The following is a 20,222-nucleotide window of genomic DNA, read 5'->3' as shown; positions in this document are numbered from 1 at the left end:
GTGTAACACGGGCCTGCTGCACTGCTTCCTGCATGACCACAGCCACTGGCACCACCGAAACACGAACCTGAAGGTGTTTGAGAAACTCCAAACCACTTCTGACGGTTAAATAGAACTGGCAGCCCAAGTTACAGCTTTTGTCACATTGTCAGAGTAAATCAGTATTTGCTATTTGCTCTTCAATAGTTTCAGCTGGGCTGTTTGGCTCTAACAAACCTGCCCAGGCCAACCCCTCGAGAGCTGCCCAATGACTCAGCTCAGAGCAAACAACAGGAGATGTCTTTCAGCTCCACGCGCATTAGATTAGCTCTGACACAGGACAGGATTATTTTTCCCCTGGCATCGTTAGAGTTTTTTGGACCCCTGTATCCATTCACAGGGCATTAGGGTCCTTCTACAGCCACAGAAGCTGCCAGACTCATCAGAAAGTGAACCTGAAGCTCAACCAGCAACTCCAAGGTAGCACCTCCATGCTCTTGCCTGCTGTTATCTGCTTCCCTCAGTATTCACCCCACAGCCCTGGCTGGCAGCAGGCTTTTAGACTAACAGACCTTCAGCTTGACCCAGGACAGCTGTATTTTGTTCTTGTCTATTCAGTGTTGTCTAGATGTCTGATGGATTTTTCCCCCTGCACTGATCTTAACCAGGTTGTAGCTTTCTTGAAGAATAAGCTGTTCTCCAAAAATGGGACTCTTAGCTGTTTCCTACTTTTAGCTTCTGCTTTATTTCAAATTATTTTGGCAGTATTTTCATGTTAGCTGTGGAGATGACCGAGGGCTTGAAACAGAGCTGCACACCAAGAATCCATTTGAGATACAGCATTGATGTCTCAACAGCTTGGGAATCATTATTGTAATGCCTGTCAGGCCCAAAGTTTGTATTTCAGTGAATAATATTTAAAATACTGTAGACTAAGTTCTCCTAACCCACAGCTGTGCAAAGCCATTGACACCAAACAGTCCACAGAAAGCTGGACAAGTCTGGTTATGGGTCAGTGCTGTGCCTGAATCCTCGTGCAGGGGTTCTACCTGCTTTGGATATGGTTAGTGGTGACCTCAGCAGGGCCAGGTTAACAGCCGGACTCAATGGTCCTAAAAATCTTTTCCCACCCAAGCATTCTGTGATTGTATGACATTAGAGCCTGGCAGTGCACAGAGGTTTTCGGAGGGAGCTTGTATCAGAGGCACTCACCTGTGCCTCTCTCCAGAGAGCCCTCCAGTCTGCCCTGAGCCAGAACCACAGTGTGTGTGACATCAAGGAAGCACACACAAGTCTGAGAATAATCAGGTATGTCATGAAGTTAAAAACACCACAAAGAAAACCTGCACTGAGCCACTGCAGCCCCATGTTCTTGAAAGGGGCCTCCAAAGGAGTTGAGGTTTGAGGACAGGAAAGGATTAAGAAAAACAGTGGTAAGATTTTATTTGGTTTTGAAGTTCTCCATCTGTGCCAAGAACAAACCATTTCAAAAATCAATGCTGAATGAACACAGACCAAGCCCAGACCGACGGACAGGTAACTCAGGGTGGTGTGAGCGATCTACCCACCACAGTCAGCAGTGAGTACCCTAAAGCCAAGTCCCATCTCATGCACCAGGGCCTAACGCAGGCTATGTCCCATGGTGCCCACTGCGCCCTGCATGTGCCATGCCTCATCCTGCCTGGGCTTGGTGCCTGCCAGGATTTTGGGCTGCTTGTGCGCTTTTCTCCAGTGAACAGCTTGGGCAGGGCAATTACACATCAGCAAGGAGTCAGCCCAGTCCCTCACACCCTGCTAACACCCAGGGCAGCAGGGCCCCATGCTAGTGTTGGTGTTTCAGGTGGGGAATTCTGTGGGTGGATAGGGTGGTCTTAGCCCTCATACCATCAGCAGCTCAGGAGGGTCTTGCTCCCTGTGAGGCCATGTAGCTCCCAAAGACCTCTGTCATGCCATGGGGTGACAGCAACCTCAACAGACCTTCAGAGCGGTCAAGTGCACAGCACCAAGAGCCAACACCACAGGCTTAAAGAAACACCAATATTTTTATTACAGTTCCCCTAAAGGTTTTATTTTTCAATCAGACAAGAAACCCACCTCCTCTGGAAGCTCTGAGCTCCCAAAGACATAACTTCAGGAAGCAGTGAAGCAGCACTGAGGTGAACGCCCAGCCATCAGTTAACTCACACTCCTGGTTCATGCTGTCCTGCATGCAAAGGTATTTTCCCAACAACATAAATCCAAAGCCAACTCATGGAGACTTGGGGTGAAGTTGCCCAACACAGACAAGCCAATCCCACAGAAAGGGGAGAGGACCTTCTCTCTGCATCTTCCTGCTCCAGGAGTGCCATCCAGCCTCTTCCTCTGTGCCATCCCTGCTGCTCAGCAGGTTCTGAGGCACAGCCTGGGATGCAATCCAGAAGAGCTGATGGTTTCACAGAATCACAGAATGGTTTGGAATGGAAAAGAACACCTGCCATGGGCAGGGACACCTTCCACTAGACCAGGTTGCTCCAAATCCCATCCTACCTGGTCTTGAACACTTGCAGGGATGGAGCAGCTGCAGCTTCTCTGGGCAACCTGTCCCAATGCCTCACCACCCTCACAGAAATAATTTCTTCCTCCTATCTAATCCAAGTCTTTCTTGCTTCAGCTTAAGGCCACTCCCTCAAGTTTTCTGCGAGTGAATCAAAGCAACTCAGAGGAATGGGTCCAGTGCAGTGGGCCTGTCATCAGGGACTAGGGCAGGGCTGGAGTGAGCTGGTGTCGAGCTCTTCATGAGACGGTTAAGCAAAGCCCACAGTACTACCCACCACCTAAGCACTGCTATATTTTCAGCAGGAAGGATCCAAGCATGAAATATGTACAGAACCAGTTCATGTACTGGGTAGGTCACTGGCACTTGTGGTTTCACAGCTCCTTTTATGCCCATAGAAGCACTGGTGTGTTCTCTGCCCAAGGCAGCCATGCACACACAGCACGGCCGCCGCTCCGGGAACGCAGTGTGCATGCCTGACAGCTTTACTGCTCTCCCAAAATTAAATACAGAGAGAACAATGTTCTGTGTTTAACCCCTCCACAAAAACAAGCAGCTGCTTCCTCACTTCTCTCTCTCAAAAAATGAAGATGCTTGGGAACACTTATAAACAGAAAATACTAAAAGAAACAAACCACTTGCCCAGGAATGATACTCTAGAGCAGAGCATAAGGGGCTGTTTGCAGAGCACATGCCCCAGGTGAGCAGCTCCAGGCTCTTGAGATCCCAGAGAGCAGCCCCTACCCACATAGCATGCCTGTGGAGGGTGCTTTCTGCAGGGACTTGCTCCCCTAGGAAGCCAGAATGTAGTTTTTTCCCCTCTTTTCTAATAAGCATATTATTCCTCCTAATCCCCTCAGGATATGTCTCATTTGTGATATCTTTCTATGTCCTCCACATAGCACTGTGGTTCAAAAAATACCAGAGGTCCAATACTGGTGCCCGTCTCAACGCCCTCTATTTTTCCAGTACGAAAAAGGTAATTTTAAATAAAGAGCTCCCAGTGAACAGCCTTTCTTTCACTGTCCTCTCCCTCTTCAGTCACCACAGAAGGTTCGGTGACAGCACTGCAAGCATCACCACCATACTGCGGTGACCCAGCCCACTGTTGGGCTGAGAGAGTTGAATGCCAATCAATTCAGGGTTCTCCCTTGGGTGAATTTCCCCACCCCGGACAGTGACAATGAAGGCGGGTCGATGGGTGGCACAGAAGCCTAAGCCGCATCCCCCTGGGCAGTACCCAGGTTCAAACCACCTCCCCCTGTTCGAGAAAGTTCTCTGTTATTCGGTTGCTCACTAGCTCCTTGTAGTAACTCCCGCCTCCTGGTTTCCCCCATTGGTTCTTGTTAAATTGTATCCTCCCCCCCGGCTTGTATGGGTGAGAGCCCATAATCCCCCAGTTCAGTTATCTGCATACTTTTGTATGGTTGGTTAATGTTTTCTTCTCCCTATATTATGTATAATTTATGTATATTCATTTTCCTTAATTTAATATGTATAAGTTCTAGATGGTTCTGTCATACTCAACACCCCATTGGTTTCTTCCCTAAGTCCCTCCTTGGTGTTATTTCCATTGGCTCCCTCAGCCTCAACCCCACCCTCCTGTCAAGTATCCCATTGGCTGTATCCCTTATCCCCGCCTTTCCTATCCCCACTATAAAGCCCCTGGACACCCTCAGCTCTTTGGCTCTATGTCTCCTCCTCACGTTGTTTTAGTTAAGTAAACTTTCTGCATGGAACCTACACAGAGAGTCCCCTCTCTCACTTCTTCACCTCCGCCTGCGTGCTCTCGCACTCGGCTCAAGGGACAGCTCCCTCAGGTGAGGAGCGCCTCCCCTCTGATCCTTTTGTGTATGCCGCTGTAAATCAGAGGCTGCGGGGCTAGACCTCCAGACTTCTCTTCGAGCCAGCACACGCAGTTATTATAGGCACACAACTCCAGCAGCACTCCCCACGCTGCCTCTCCTGGTCACGGCCACTGGGAGCCCCCTCACTCCTTCCTCCAAAGATAGGTTACAGATTCTGTACTGCTTTACTGCACAGAACAGCCCAATTCAGCAAATACAGCTGCTACTACACTTAAATCTGCTTTATATTTACTCTGCCATAATATAGGGACCAAGGCCAGGGAGGGACAGCCTGCCCTGGGGACACCAGTGAGCCCTTGATGTGGGTGTGCTCGGAGCACTGCCACAGTCCCTCACATACCACACCACTGTGCACCTGTGTGCAAGCCAGATTGAGCAGCATCACACAGTGTTTATGACCATGTTATAAACATATATTGTAATATTGGCTTCTCGCAGGTATTAAGGTAGATATGATATAATGTTAGAAATGCTTTTGCTGTGTGGATGTAGTTTTCTTTCTTTTTAGCAAGAATATTAGCAAGTGTGAGCAAGTAAGATAACCTCCAAGAAAACAGAGGATGAGGCCTGAGAAGCTGGTAATCAACACTTTGTCCAGAGAACAAAAGGCCCCAAAGGCTACTCTACCTGGAGAACGGGGGGGGGGGGGGGGGCGGCAGGAGAGTCCGAGAGCCGCTATCACCGCTCTGCCCGGAGAGACAAAGAGGCCCAAAGCTGCAATCAGCCCTGACTGTCTGGAGAATTAAGAGATCCACCCTACCATCAATTGTTACCTAGCGAGCCCAACCCCAGGAATCAAAAGAAATAAAACCGCAAGGCAGAAGAATACGCATGCTCTAAAAAGGCGGAACCAAGGAGTAGCCATGCAGAACAGCTCCTGGAAAAGTTTGAATATGAATAGAGAATAGACAGTAAAAATGGTATAGAAAGGACTCACCTCGAGCATCAGGTGTGCTCTTGGCAGAGTGCCAAGGCAGGCAGCCATTACTTCTTTGCTTTATTTTATGTGTCTCTTATTGTCTTTATATTAAACCCTTTAAATTCTCACAGGAGAGTGAACCTCGTTTTTCACAACCAGAATTGCTTCATCTCCTTCAGAGGTTTAGGACCTTCCCCCTCAGACACCCATCAACAAGCAGCAGGGCTTCTCGAGCCCTTCTCAGGAGTAAGCCTTAAGCGCTGTGCAGAAGACATGGGGGAACTGGAGTTTGCCTTCCAAACCATCTGACTCTTGGCCAGGAAGGCAGGCCGACACTTTCCTTCCCACCAAAGGGAAGTGTACACAGAGTGATCTCCAAAGAGAAGACAATTCTTCAACATAAAAAGTTTAATATAGTTGGTGAGCAAACCTGAAGTTTCATTCTTGCAGCACACTCGGGAGTTAGTCATAGACTGCAAGGATTTGCACCTTTGCTACACAGTTGCTTTCTCCCACTTTAATGGTGAATGTCAAGTATTTTGCAGGGCTTGGTCTTTTGAACCAGAAGCTTTACACATGCTAAAGGCTTCTAAAGTGTTTTGTTGCTTATGGTAAACAACAGCATGCACAGCAGTGTCGGCATCCTGCAAACCTCCCAGCTGACCGTGTCCTCTGGTGTTATTGACCAGTCCTGGAGTCAACTGTTCAAGACAGCTTCTCTTTTAGCTGTGCACTGCCCATGTCTGATAATTAAGAATAATAACTTTAAATAATGTTCTTTAATCTGGTATATTTTTCTTTCTGAAGCTTGGGCTGTAAAATGCCATTGCCACATAGTCTGCTATTAATCCACACAACATGTAAAACTACTTAAAGCTTAATGGGCATGAATGCAAGTTGCTCTGGTTGACAAGGATTGAGTGTGGTACAGGCTGTGAGGCATCCTTATGGTGTTTGGAAAACTCATTGGCTGAAATCCTCTTGAACACCACTTTCTATTTTTTTCAAATAGAGCTGTGTTCTCTGTGGGGAGAAAGTGGGATTTGTTTTGAGTCTCTCTTGGCCGTAAAAGCTCCTCAGATGCCACACTGTGATTTGACATCTTTGCTGTTGCTCAAGTAACACAATGAAACCTGTGCTTGAAGTTTTTGTGTAAATTCTGAAGTAGAAACCAAACACAACCTTATCTACCAGGGCTTGGGGTAAGTGGGGTGTTAGGGGCTGTGTACAAACCCACTACATGATCAAGCTCGGTAAGATAGGGAGTTTGCTCTGGCACACATCTGGTACTGACAACAAATCAAGCAGAGTATTTTTCTCTGAACTTGTTTGTTTTAACCTTTTTTATCAACACTGCTAGATCTTGAGAGAGCTACTGTTTTCTTTCACACTTTAGCACCTGTGGTCACAGATGACTTAAAAAATAAAAAAGTTTTTACTAAGTGTTTGGGTATCTGAAAACCATCAAGGCATTTTGTGAGCTCAGAAATCAGACAACAAATTCAGTTAGAAATATTATATTGTTCCTTCTAGGATTTCTTGTGACTCTTGTGACCTTGTGACATGTATTTTGTCCCCAAGCTACCAAAAATGAAATTAAATTGCATTGGTCTGCATTAATTCCACACAATTCATAATGGCATATTTGTATTAAAATTAAAGGATTTATCCAATTTCAGGAGGACCAGGATTATAAATATCTGTTGTGTTATATAGAAAAAAAGTTTAGGAAAAAAAGAATAATTGCACATATTTCCCCCTGTATGCTTCTTACACCAACAGGGCTGTTCTAGTAAGCCTGTTATCTAACTTTATTTTCTTTAACCCACTTGATAAAGTGGAATATAAGTGCACACTTCTACAAAATAATTTTGAATACCTGTCTCAACAGGCAATCTTTAAGGAAAACTGACATCACCACCATTTAAACAAAAAGAAGTGGGGAGGAAGAAAAACCCCAAACCCACAAATTCCTAATCCCAAATACCCAGGGACACTGAACCCATACTGCTTTGTCCAGCCTGGCAGAGGCCCGGCGTGTTTTCAAGGGTGTGCTGGGTGTATTTTGTTAACTTGTCCCAAGGTGAGACCTTGACTAAATGGATTTACATGAATCATTCTTTCCACTTGCTTTCCCACTTGGGATTATCAGTATGCTTAATTACGGTAATTAGTATTAGGTTTTCATTCCAGCATGTTCCACCATTACTGTCTCCTGAACCAGCACAAGCATTTATTCTTCTCTTTCAGTTATTAAGCAAAGCCTCAGTGATAGAAACACTTCAGCATCAAATACATTTGTGACATATTTCTGTCAGTTCTTATCTGTAGCTCAGATTAACTGTTCTATACCAGCACAGCTTCACACATAACCACCCAGACCTCTTGCCCCCAAGTTTACAGGAATGATGAGAACAACAAAAACTGACTAGCAGAAGTATTTTCTTCCACTTGAAAAAATCATCTCACTTGAAATATGATAACAAACATTACTATGCAGCCAACTGAAGGACAGCTTTTGTCACTCAGCTCTACACAGGCAGCAAACCCACCAAAAGTCAGCAGAAATCAGGTGGGGTCATAGTTCTGGAATTCAGCAATCCAGAGTGGCTTCTTCAGTCCATTTGGGAGCTCTGACCAGAGAGTGCATCACTTCCATCTAATAAACTATCAAATACAGAAGAATTATGTGAAACCAATAGAAACTTTATGAAAATCAAAGTGAAAAGCCCTGTTCCTTTTGCTGCTGTCTCTGATTCTTACCTTCTCCACCAACACACATGGAATTCCTGGGGTAACCAAACCTGTTACTCCCAGCCCTAGCTCTGGGGAGTCCCTTCTGCTCAGCCATCCCCACCCACACAAGAACAAATCTCACAGACCTCCCCAGATATTATACCACTGAGTGGGTTCTCTCTGCATTCACATAGGATCACACCATAGACTCAGATCTGCCCTGACAGAGTCAACAAAATCACTTTTACTGGAATTCCTTCCTCAGCAGAATTCTTTCTCGAGTATCCTAACCTTTAACAGGACACATCTCTGCTCAAATGTGAAAGCTGCTTAAGTTTAAAAGTCAACCTTAAACAATACCTGGATAATGGATTGCACACCAATTATTTCTCACCCGTCTTGTGTTACAGTTCCGAGCCAATGCTGAAAATTACATTTTTGCTGCTCGACTAGAGACCAGTGGGTAAACCAATATTGAAGCCAGTAGACAAAAGAAAAATTGTATTAAAATCTCATTCAAAAAATCCTGGAATTGGTCTATTTGTCAATTGTCTGTTTAACCAAGTAATTTAGCTATGATTTCAAAAGCAGCAAGTGCATGGATTAACACTGTCAGAGCTGGGCAGATGATGACATCGGCTGCTCTAGAAGCTGAACAAGCAAGTTCAAGTGATTAAATGCATTCAGCTCCTCTAGTTACGCTAATGACTGATTATCTTTTAATGTGGTTACAAGCACAACAGTGAGAACAGCCGAATGAGTTATTCATTCCTGTTCCTGAGCCATGGCTGCTGGTCAAAAGGAATGTTGTCACTGGAGTAAGAGCCACAGAACCTCCTTTCCCACATAGGGCAAACACAGCACTCAGTATTACCCTGCTCAACCAAGGAAAAAGCAGCTGTTTGCTACCAGAAATTTAATTAAGTCTTAAAACCACTTTCTGTCAAGTCATTAAGGCCAACTTGAAGGAGATCTTTTAGATCATTCCCTACCCCTATAAATATCCTTAGGAGGAATAACCATTAATGATGTGATGTCCTACACCTAGTGTTAGCTCACTGTAACAGTGGGTATAAAACAAACTGCATTTCCCCCCCAGGAGCACAACCTGGGGCTACAAATCCATCCCCCACACTGTGCTGACAACACACCAGTATCACCCTCCATGCTGCATGCCCCCAAACTGGCCCAGCAAACTCCAGCCCTGCTCATCTGGGTCCTCCTGAATATAAAAGAAGAAATGGGGGATAAAAGGGTAGCTATAGCACACCTAACTTTTCATCTGACTGCATGAGAGAGGCCCTAAGCATGCCCTTCTGGATTTGCATTTATCTTTAATACTGAGGAATTCAACACTCCACCTGGAGCCCTGGCCTCTCCAAGGCAGAGCTCAGCATCAGCTGCTCAGCAGAGCAATCAGATCCTTACCCCATGTCACTTAAAGCTGATCAAATCACAGAGGGAAGTGACCTGTTTTCAAGAAAAAAAAAAGGCCATTGCATAATGTCATGAGCCTATTTGAGACAGCTGCAAGGAATGGATGGAACACCATCAGCACCTGCACGGACACAGCCATCTCACAGAGGCTAAAGGCCAAAGTAAACCCTTGTGAGCGAGGCAAGTCCCATACCAAAGCAGGACAGGGTCATCATCATGTTCCATGCTAAAATCCATATACTGTCATTTATCTCTTGACAAAACTGTCACAAGACACTTTTGTGGACCACCTTCAGCTTTGCCCCCTGCCTCATGCTGGACACCTCTCTGCCCCGTATCACTGTGCCTCTTCCTCAGCTCAGCCTGGCAGCTTCTTTTGCTGTTTCCAGCTGCTCCATTATTTCCAGCCTCCAGCACCCAGAGCTGAATGTGGGTGGCTTTGGATGTCTCAAAACCCAAACCACAAATGATTTGCTGGCAGAATTTCTGCTGTTCCAAAGATGTTTGTAATTTAATGGCATTTTAGTATAAAACAAATAAAATTGAAAGTAAAGAAAAAAGGCACTTTGAAGGAAGCAGAAGTCAGCTGAAAGCCTCCACAATTAGCAAGAATCTCCCTCCTGCCGTGAGCCAGCCCAGGCAAGGGGGATGTAGGCTTCTCATTCCTGGAGACAGGAAGCCCCCTTGCCCATGTTTCAAGCCAGAAAGAACAGATTTCCTGGACAATTACAGAATAAGAGGGAATACAACAGCCATCATCAGTCCTCTGCACAGTAGCAGGGTTGCACAGACCCACCACCAAGCAAAGCCCTGGCTCCCCAGGGAGCCCTCCAGCAGCCCCTTCCTGCATCCCCATGGCCAGGAGCTGTAGCAAAAGATAATTCTTCCCCAGCTGTAACATTTTCAGGTACTATTTGTAAAGCAAGCCATGTCTTCTCTTGTGTTTAGAGACTAGAGCCCGAGCAGCTCAACCTACATTTACATCCTAGCAAGTTGTTTACCATCATTCAGGAGCAGCCGTTAGAGTATGGCACATCACCCTACCCTTCAGTGGGAGCAAAATTTAAAAAGGATGCAATTTAAAAGGCTGCCAAATGGAATAACACCCTACATCTGCTTCTTGTGTTACAACTCCTTGTGATCCACAGCAAGACTGGCCTAATGAGAATCGTCCTCCTCACATCTCCCAGGTTTGCCGAATCAAGCAAGAAATTTGGCAATCCACCTGTCTAAGCAGAAGCAGATTTAGGTTTTTCTTGTTTAATATTAAACCAGGTTTTTTTCCAAAGTAACAGGAAAACAGGCTCCCTCCACTGAGTTCAGATGTTCATTTCCACAACAGGAACATTTCTACAGTTGCTGGGAAGTGATTTGTGATACATCCCATGTTACCAGGGGAGAAATAGAACTCCCCATGCCCAGAAGGTTCAGGCTGAGCCCAAAAGCCGAGTGCCCCCTCTCACAGCACAGCCCCCCGCTGCGTGTGGACACCTGCCCCCCGCCCTCCCCGCTGCACAGCCAGCCCCACCAGCTGCCTCTCCCTGCAGCACCCTGGCCTTCCCTCTCCCCCATCCATCTCCTCCTGTTACTCCTCCAAAACAGCCCTCACTGGAGCACTTGGAAAGGGACAGCCCAAAGTAAAAACAGAGACAAAGCCATGCAATAGACATATTTGAACACAAACTAAATCTCTTTAAAACATGCTCTTTTCCACAAGTATTTCTTTGAAACTCAGGGTACGTGTTTTCGCTTTTCCGTCACAGCTTTGGCATACAAATGAAAAGATGGCAAACAGCTTGTGTACGTTACAACAGTATTTTTAAGTTATAGCTCCTTTCAAATGCACTCAGGGTTTGTTCCAGAACTTAACCGGCAGCTGCCCAGGGGAGCTCAGCAATCGTACACAGCCTGACATGCCGGGAAGGCAAAGCAGCTTGGGGCATCCAGCCCTTTCCCGGAGCAGCCCGACAACGATGGAAACACTAGTGCCCACGGGAATGTGCCCAGTTCACACACAGCACCTCAGCCATCACACAGCCCACCACACCACCTCGCTGCGCTCCTTCCTGCACAGGGAATGATTTATTTTCGCACATATCTACACATAACGCCTATTTTAAGCTATCTGCGGCGTCTTAGCAAAGAATTTTCCAGAATACATACTTATGAGGTCGAACACAAGTGTGAGTACGCTTACACAGTAATTATTACCAGCCCACAGAGACCCCAGAACGCTGCAGCCTGCATGGAGAAACTTCTTGCTGACTTAACTCATGCCTTCTTTAAAAACCCCAACAGCCTATGAACTCAGTCCAGGGCAAGAATCCAAACTCTATGAACACTAAAAGCTTTGAAAGCAGATCCTTATGAATTAGCATCCAAAAAAATAAAGCATGGAAAACGCTGCAACACTGGGAAAAGCAGCTGAAACAGTGCAAAGCTCAGAGGGAAGCACTTATTTGAGTGTGTTGGGTGTATACAGAATAATCTGGAGTTCAAAAGAGTCCAAGCGCTGCTACCCACTGGCCCCGGGTACAGTCCGCCCGACTCCGGGTACCACCCGCCCGCCGCCCATCACTTGCGGCCGGCCCCCTCTCCGCTCCGTTCCCCTCTCCCTCCGAGCTCACCCTGGAGATGGTCAGTGGGGCGCTGAAATCCTTACCGCCCACCAAACGAAAACCCCACGGCGAAGGGCCATGCAGGACCACCGAATGGGACATAGCGACGGTAGAATATTCCCTATCCACGGGCAACTCCAGCTCCCACTCGCGATCACCGGCCACAACTCCTAAATGCCGAGGCGGACCAATCCCGCCTCCCCGGCACGCCCCGCCCGCAGGGCGTGCCGGGGAGGAGGGATAGACCCTTCCCGGCCGTCGCTGGGGGAGCTTTAGCACGGATTTCCTTCTGAAGCGTTTTATAAGTGGGGTTCGGAGCGACTGCTCGCAGTGGTAAAGTCTCAGTACTTTACTAGTAGTAAAGCATGCGTTTGGTGTGCTCAAAGCCCCCCTCACTGCAGTTTCATCCTCTGCAGTGGAAGGAAAATAATGCAGTAGGTCAGTAAACGTTTGATTGTGACTGTTTTATTCATTACATTAAGTCTCTTGAAGGAGAAAAAAGTTCAAGAAAATAACCAGATTTGGTTTAAAACAGTTTGTGAAGCCTTCATGGTCTTCACTTGGGCAAAAGATAAACTTTGAAGAAAATAATCACAGAATCACAGAATGATTTCATTTGGGACAGTCCTGAAACATCATCTCATTCCAACCCCCTGCCACAGGCAGGGACACCTTCCACTAGACCAGGTTGATCCAAGCCCTATCAAACCTGTCCTTGAACGCTTCCAGGGATGGGGCATCCACAGCTTCTCTGGGCAGCCTGTGCCAGGGCCTCACAGAAATTCTTCTGACAGGGAGGAATTTCTTCCCAATATCCAGTCTACCTCTGCCCTCTGTCAGTTTGAAGCCATTCTCCCTTGTTCTGCCTCTCCAGGCTCATGCTCCAAGTCCCTCTCCAGCTCTCTTGGAGCCCCTTTAGGCACTGGAAGAGGTTCTAATTTGTCCCCAGAGCCTTCTCTTCTCCAGGCTTAACACTCCCAGGTCTCTCAGTCTGCCCCACAGCAGAGGTGCTCCAGCCGTCAGAGCATCTTCATGGCCATTGCACCCCAACGTCATTGTGTCCTTGCAGGGGTCTCTGGAGCAGCACCCAGCACTGCAGAGGATCTCAGTTTCCTGGTGGTGCACCACCTGTTGGAGTACCATGGAGATGTCCATGCTGCCAGTGGTGTTTAATGGGATGGTTTGCAGGCACAGAGCAGTGAGTTGGAGGTGGGGTGAGTGGTCAGTAAAGCTGCTCAGCATGTCCCCCAGAAGCTGAGAAAAAAATCTCAAAATATCTGTACAATTTCCTTTTCTTCCTGAAAAGGGCCCTCTTGAAAAAAAAAGGACCAGAATATCCCACTTGAAAAAAAGGACCTAACAAAGGATTCATTGTTTTAAAAGTCCAGTTTCATTGAGCACCTTCTCGCTGCCTGGTTTCTGCAAGTGTGATTTATGTGCCATTCGCTGCTAAGTCTCTTTGTTCGTGACCCAGGAAGGTTTGTGTGACTGGCTCATTGCTGTGCCCATTTACTGGGCTTTGGTCTGGGACAAGGATGGGAGCTGTGACTTTTAAATAGGCTCCTGAGCTGTCCTGCAGCTTTGGGATTTAGCAGCATGAGTACAGTCTACATGCTGTGTCACGAACCTGAAACACAATAAACTTAGTTTGCTTTGCTAGAAGGGTGCCTGCAGAGGAGAGGTCCAGCTGCAGCCAATACCAGCAGAGCTTTCCCTTACTCTTTGTTCCTCCTAAGTGCCCGCCTCCACCAAGAGAGGCTACACAGCCTGACTTTGGTCTGGGTGATGAATCATACCTCCTCATTCCTGCATGGTATCACCCAGCTTGCAGAAGCCTGGGAGTAGGTTGGTCTGAGGTTTGCTTGCTTGTGTTAGAAAATCCACCCAGCTAAACAGCAAAATTTCTCTTGCAGAGAGCTGGAGGACTGGCTGATGTCCCACCTCTCCTGCTTTCGCTGTTCAAAATGATGAAGAGGATTCCCTGAAGGACAGAGTTAAAGATGTGCACAAATGCAGTGTGTCAGCATCGGCATCTCCTTCCTCTTGGGAGGGAAAAGAAAAAATTCTTTCTGTGAAAGGCACTAAGTTTACTGAAAAGTAGCAACAAGAAACAATATGGAGGAAGAGAAAAAACCTAAACCTGCAGTTCTGTCGAGTCAGACATTTCCCACTGCCATTCACTGGAGCTCTATTCTCTGGTTGGGTTCTGAACTGCACCCTGCTGTGAGGGGCAGCTCCGTTGTGCAGCAAAGCCTCAGGGGTTCGAAGTAATTCGTTTGCAGAGGCAATAGATGATCAAAACACAGAAATCCCAAGTATTCATTTCAAAAGCAGACAGGAAACTGCTGGCTCTGAGGCACTTTCTCTTCAAGGCTTTTTGAATGCTCAGCCCAGATCACCCCTCATAGAACTGATGGCTCATCTAAAACTTAACCCAAGTAAAACAAAATTAGCTAAATTGGTATAAATTTGTGGGTGTGCTTATTCCAAATGAGACTGTATTCCAGAATACACTATGCTGTGTGAAGTGGAGGCAGTTTTACCCTGAATAAAACTATCTGCATTTAAGTTGCTCCTGATGGAAAGTGTTCACATGCAGAGCAGCCCTCAGGATTCAGAACTGTATCAGGAACTAATTTTGCACCCCTCTGTCATAGATGTTTTTCCCTAGGATGCAGGGTATGAGAACATTAGCTAAAGAGGTCCTTAGTTCACAGCTGGCCCATGTTCTCTCAGCTGCTCACACACCTTTTCACATATGCTTGCTTTGAGCAAAGCAAACATAACTGCAGTCTACAAAGGACCCAGTCAGCTCTTACTTCAACCACCTAAAGCGAGCTCATAAATTTCTGGTTTTGCCTTTGATAGAATCAGAGTCACAGAATGGCTTAGGTTGGATGGGACCTTAAAGATCAACTTATTCCAACCCCCATTGGCAGGGACACATTCCTCTAGAACAGGTTGCTCAGCGAGAATTTTTCAATTCTACTTTAAGTCATTTCCAAAAACTAATTGGAATTCTACTTCTGGCTGAGAAGTTAACAGCAGCTGAACCCTGCTGTGGGAGCAAGCCTCAACATCCAGCTGAAGTAAAGTATTGCCAACATGCTCATTCTTCAGCCGAGTGCTATAGCAAGCTCTAAGACCACACATTATTCAAAGAGAGGTCAAACATGTTCATGAATTCAATCTCATCACTCCATTCACTTTATCTTTCCCCTCCCTGATATTTCCCTTGGTGTTTGTTTCCAGTGTTTTTCCACCCCAAAGCCTTATCACCTCTTTGTTTCTTTTTTTGAATATTCCATTCAGGTTCTACTTTGCCACTGGTGACACTCTCAGTTTCCTTCCTTTGTTATCACAGACCGACTGGGTAAACTACGGATCTTTGTGTCCCATTTTGAATGAACATTCACATTTTCCATCTGCCACCCTCCCAATATCTAGCAGAGGTCTGTGTTTATCTGAGAGTCCCGATAATGACCCTTCAATGCTTTTTTTGGAACATCTGTCCATATGAGAGTGATTTAAAGCATCATTATGGCTTGATGGTTCTTCTCCAGGTCAGGAGATTTTCTTGCTTGTACAAATTGTCATCAGGGCTCTGGCTGTTTCTGCTTAGAGCCATTTCAGTGGCTGAAGTTAGTCATGAGTTATCCATCCCTGGAAGTGTTCAAGGCCAGGTGGGACAGGGCTTAGAGCAACTTGGTCTAGTGGAAGGTATACCTGCCCATGGCAGGGGATTGGAATGAGTTTTAAGATCCCTTCCAATCCAAACCATTCTGTGGTTCTATGATTTAAAAGTAGCTTTAAGCACCAAAATAGCTGTTAGCCTGTGGGTTGGCCTGACCAACAGCCACACTCCTGTTAAAATTGTGTGTCAGAGGCTCATGGTTTATGTTTGAAAATCATTTATTGTGAATGGTCATTTGTATGTTTTAATGCTGGTTACTCCTCTTCATATTTGTGATTAGAAAAGGTCCCTGAAAGTGATGCTGATCACATGAATTCAAAATCCTTGTGGGAGTAAAAAACTCCAAGCAATGTTTCATGGCATTTGTGCAATTTGCCCTCCCAATAGTCAGTGTTTCTCAGAGTACAACCTCTTTTCCTTTCTTACATTAATCAGTAATCCTTGACTTTTTTCATCTTAATTTCCATTTCTATTGCCTGAATGAGTCCCTTCTGGTGCCTTCCTATCCCAAGAGTATCCACATACAACAGATTCTCAAGGGTTCCAGTTTAGTCTTTTACTTAATAATTAAAAAAAAAAAAAAATCCAAAACCTCAACATCCTGTGAACAGTTAAATTTGAAACTCATTATTTGGATTAAGTACAGGCAAATCTCAATCCTATGGCAGCTTTAGCTGCAGGTTTCCAAAGAGTTACTTAATTTATATGCTTTGCAGGATCTCTCAGATCTGGGTTATTATTTTGGCTTTTGAAAGTTCCTTGGCAGACACCCAAGTGTTGGGAACTGTCATTCTGAATTCTGCTTAATTCATTTGTTTGTCTAAATAATTTCTAAGTTTGTCTCATGGATCTAAGCATCCCACAGAGAAAAATCCAGCTGTGATAGAAACCATTAGGATAATGAAAGAAATCTCATTCCTCCAGTAGAATTTCTTCTCTGTAATCACCTTCAGGTGGAGAAGCCAGCTGTCTCCCAAGGCTTTGGAGCTTTTTTACAGAGAAAAACAGAGAGAGAATAGGTTTAGATTAAATATTAGGAAGAAATTCTTCCCTGTGAGGGTCATGAGGCCCTGGCACAGGTTGCCCAGAGAGGCTGTGGCTGCCGCATCCCTGGAACTGTTCAAGACCAGGTTGGATGTGGCTTGAAGCAACCTGGTCTAGTGGAAGGTGTCCCTACCCATGGCAGGGTGTTGGATCTAGGTGATCTTTAAGGTCTCTTCCAACCAAAAACATTCTGTGAGTCTATGAAAACTAAGAAGCTTCATTGTCCATGGTCAGATTCATCTTTGGTTTGCAACACTGTGCAGCAGGAGCAGATTCACAAAAGGGACAAAGGTAAATCCTTTGTCTTTGTAAGATGTGTTCAGAGGGTAAAACACAGCAGGGCCTGACACAAAATGAATTTTATTCTTCTATTCTGGCAAATATTAATGAGAAAATATTTACATGTTATTCTCAGTCTTGCTCATCAGGCTACCAGTCATCTACCAGAACTTCATATGCTAGGGTTTTGCAACCACTAAGCAGCAAGCATAAGTCCCTACCTCTCAAACACTGCAGACTAAACACTGTACAAGAGCCTGTGAATGGATTTCCCCAAGAGGAACACCAGGAAGCAATGACACAGCGTGGCCAGCTCATATCGGAGCTCAGTAGCAGCTTGTCCTTGATAACAGCAGCTTCACAGAAGGCTGTCGACAAGGACAAAGCTCACATCAGGGCTCACAGAAAGGTCACAACACATTCAAAATGTTACAAACAAAACACTTTTTAAAAAATACATATATTCCCTTCTTACCAATTTTGCCAAAAAATGAATTGGTTTCATGGTCACGCTATTCTCAGTCTCACTTTCCATCTCAGAAGTCAGAAGAAACAGATGAGCAAGTGCCTGTTAGGTCACGTCTGACCTTACTCACCTTCATCCCCAGACTGAGACTAATGCCATGACAAGCCGGGCTGCACAAAGCAGGCAGGTGGGGACTGTCCTGCTGCCCTGCCACACTCACTGCTGCCACACTGAAGCAGATCCTCAGGTCTTTTTCAGCTCACCTGTGTAGCTGCAAGCCTGGAATATATGGGCCAGATGGAAGAAGCTGGTCTGTTTGCTTGGAAGGGGTATGACCTCCTCCCAGCAGGTTCAGCTGCTGCTGACGTGGGCAGGATTAAACCCCAGCTCTTGCCCTGTGCGAGCGGTAACCTTTTCACAGCCATGCCACTGTGACCAATGAGCAGCAGTTGAGAAAATAAAAAGAAATATTTGCATAATATTGTAAGCAGAAGATGAGATTACAAGTGATCTGCTTTTTCTGCAAGGCTAATTGTTTCCATTATGGGATTAAACTGATTGATTTCCCATCAGAAACGGTGCCTGGAAGAACAAAGTCAAAACCTCTGGTCTAATGTGAGTCACTTCACTGAGCAGCTAAACACTGAGATTTTTCTCTTGTGAAATCATGACAGATGTCAGCTGTTGGTATATCCTGCAAACAAATTTGGCACATTTTTATTTCACACAGTAGAATCCAAGCGATAGTACCTATCCAGCAGAGGAGCTCCCCAGACCTCTTGGGGATTTCAGCATTTATCACCCACACTCTTGACTCTGTTTACAGTGATGCTTCCTTTTTAGGGTATTGTATGGCTCCAGAATGCAGACAACTGGAGAGAATTAAGCTGAATAAGCTGACCCAATTTATGCAGGTCAAGGAAAGTTTGCCTTTTATCGTTCAGAGATAATTACAGCAAACTAACTCTTTTTGAAAGGCTGAGTTCCACAGATGCTGGTGTTAAGATTCAGTGATCACAAAGGTTCCTGTAGTTGGGTTTCACAGAAGTTTTCTTATTCATTTCAACCTTAAACTGATAGGGACAGAGGGACAAACAGTACACTAAGAAATAGGGGATAAGTTGTGTGATATCTTACTCCAGTATGTTCTTCCAGGATTCATTTAGCCCAATCCATCAGCTGCTGTCTCGCCCCATGTAAAGCATTCCTGCTGTGCTGGGGGTGTTCCATACGCTACCTGGGGAGAATCCAGAGTGATCAGTCCTCATCTAGTGTAAGAGGCTGTACTCTGCAAAGTGTAAACTACATGGTAAGGGCAAAGCAATGCTGGTAGAATAGCTTAGGGTGTGAGAACAGGATGTGAGGCACATGGCTCACCTCAGCTTCTGGAGAAGATGCTTCCTCCCTCCATTCAGGCTGTTCTTCATCATGTCCAGGACTTTTGCAGAAGTGTCTATAGAGACCCAAAGCATCTCCTCACACCATAGGTTCTACTCACTCATACACAGTTACATCACTTCTTAGGGACTGAAGGGAACATCCCCTAGAAGGACATGGAAAATGCAGTGCTTAATTGGGGTTGTTTATCCTGGAGGAGAGAGGTATGTTTAACAGTTTGAACTCTCCTAATTTCTTAAGTTCATCGGTTCATCAGAGAAGGATTTTCAAGAATCTTTTGAAAACGATTGTGCTTCGACTTTGAGGTGAAATGCTATGAGGTGCTCATACTGGACAGAAGATTAAGCATTCATCATCCACAAGCAAGAAATGAAAAAACTCAGTAATACAAAATGAAGAAATTCCTTCCTGATGTTATAGGCTTTAGCTTACTCCTTATTTTTTTGGTTACTATAAAGAAACAAATACACTAAGCTTTCATGTCACTACTTGGGCTTGCAGGCCAGAATTAAGATACTTTGGTGTCCAAATCCTGCCATTTCTGGGAGAGAATCTCCTGGGCACCAAGTAAGACCAAAAGCAGGCAAATAACATGCAAATAGAATTTTAGAGATTACTATAACAATTCAAGATTGGTCTTCTGAATTACTATGTCTTGTCTTAGTTCTCTCTTAATATTCCCAAAATTTGCACTTCTGTGCCCAGATTGCACAAATATAACAGCACAAATTCCAAACCCTGAACACAGGCAAAAAAAATAGGGAAAAAAAAATAATAATAAAAAAAAAAAAATCAAAGTACTTGCCAACATTTGTGTTCTAGCACATAAGCAGGAATTCATAAATGCTTGCAGGAATGTAACATATCAACCTCCTTAAACAGCCATATCCTGTTTCTTTTGTTTCCTTTTCTGCCTTTGCATTGACTGTTGCTACAACACCATCCATCAGTGCTCCTTTCATCTGTCAGGCCCTCCAGCCACCCACTCACAGCTCCATACCTGTTCCCCTAGGTTTGAACTGTCTGGATTTCCCTCATGTTTGTCATTTCAGGTGTAGATGCTCATCCTTTGCAGCTGGAGCTGTGTGGGCAATTTAGGGATCCCCTGTGGTTCCTCAGCTCCCCTCCCATTCCTGATCGGCCAGTTGCATGAATAGGTTTCAGTCAAGAGGTTTGACAGGTTTTCTCACAGGGTTTTCGTGCTGGGGACTGAAACGATGGTTAAATGGACACAGTCTAGGCTGACTGAGA

General features: G+C 45.4%; 1 protein-coding gene and 1 long non-coding RNA gene across 5 annotated transcripts in view; both read right to left on the bottom strand.

Annotated features, from left to right (window-relative positions):
- Positions 1 to 12,264, bottom strand: part of PDLIM4 (PDZ and LIM domain 4) — a 42,108-nt gene extending 29,844 nt beyond the window's left edge. Inside the window, exon 1 of one of the 2 annotated variants that reach the window (XM_069029030.1) lies at positions 12,100 to 12,264. In XM_069029030.1, coding sequence (XP_068885131.1) covers positions 12,100 to 12,192 — 93 coding nt within the window. In that variant the 5' untranslated portion in view covers positions 12,193 to 12,264. The remainder of the gene's footprint in view (positions 1 to 12,099) is intronic. The other variant, XM_069029031.1, reaches the window with a different exon arrangement.
- A 4,982-nt stretch (positions 12,265 to 17,246) lies between these two features.
- On the bottom strand, positions 17,247 to 20,222 carry LOC138118201 (uncharacterized). Of its 3 annotated transcripts, XR_011155033.1 has the most exons (4): positions 19,777 to 19,943; positions 18,951 to 19,116; positions 18,711 to 18,810; positions 17,247 to 18,267 (listed from the first exon to the last, which is right to left on the bottom strand). It is a non-coding gene; the product is annotated as an uncharacterized lncRNA (long non-coding RNA). The 3 variants fall into 3 exon arrangements; XR_011155032.1 differs by lacking the exon at positions 19,777 to 19,943 and adding an exon at positions 19,972 to 20,222 and having other exon boundaries at positions 17,247 to 18,810; XR_011155031.1 differs by having other exon boundaries at positions 17,247 to 18,810.

Source organism: Aphelocoma coerulescens, chromosome 13 (assembly GCF_041296385.1).
Source record: "Aphelocoma coerulescens isolate FSJ_1873_10779 chromosome 13, UR_Acoe_1.0, whole genome shotgun sequence".
NCBI classification, from domain to species: domain Eukaryota; kingdom Metazoa; phylum Chordata; class Aves; order Passeriformes; family Corvidae; genus Aphelocoma; species Aphelocoma coerulescens.
The sequence above is the reverse complement of the archived record's forward strand: the minus strand, read 5'-3'. Positions and strand labels throughout refer to the sequence as shown.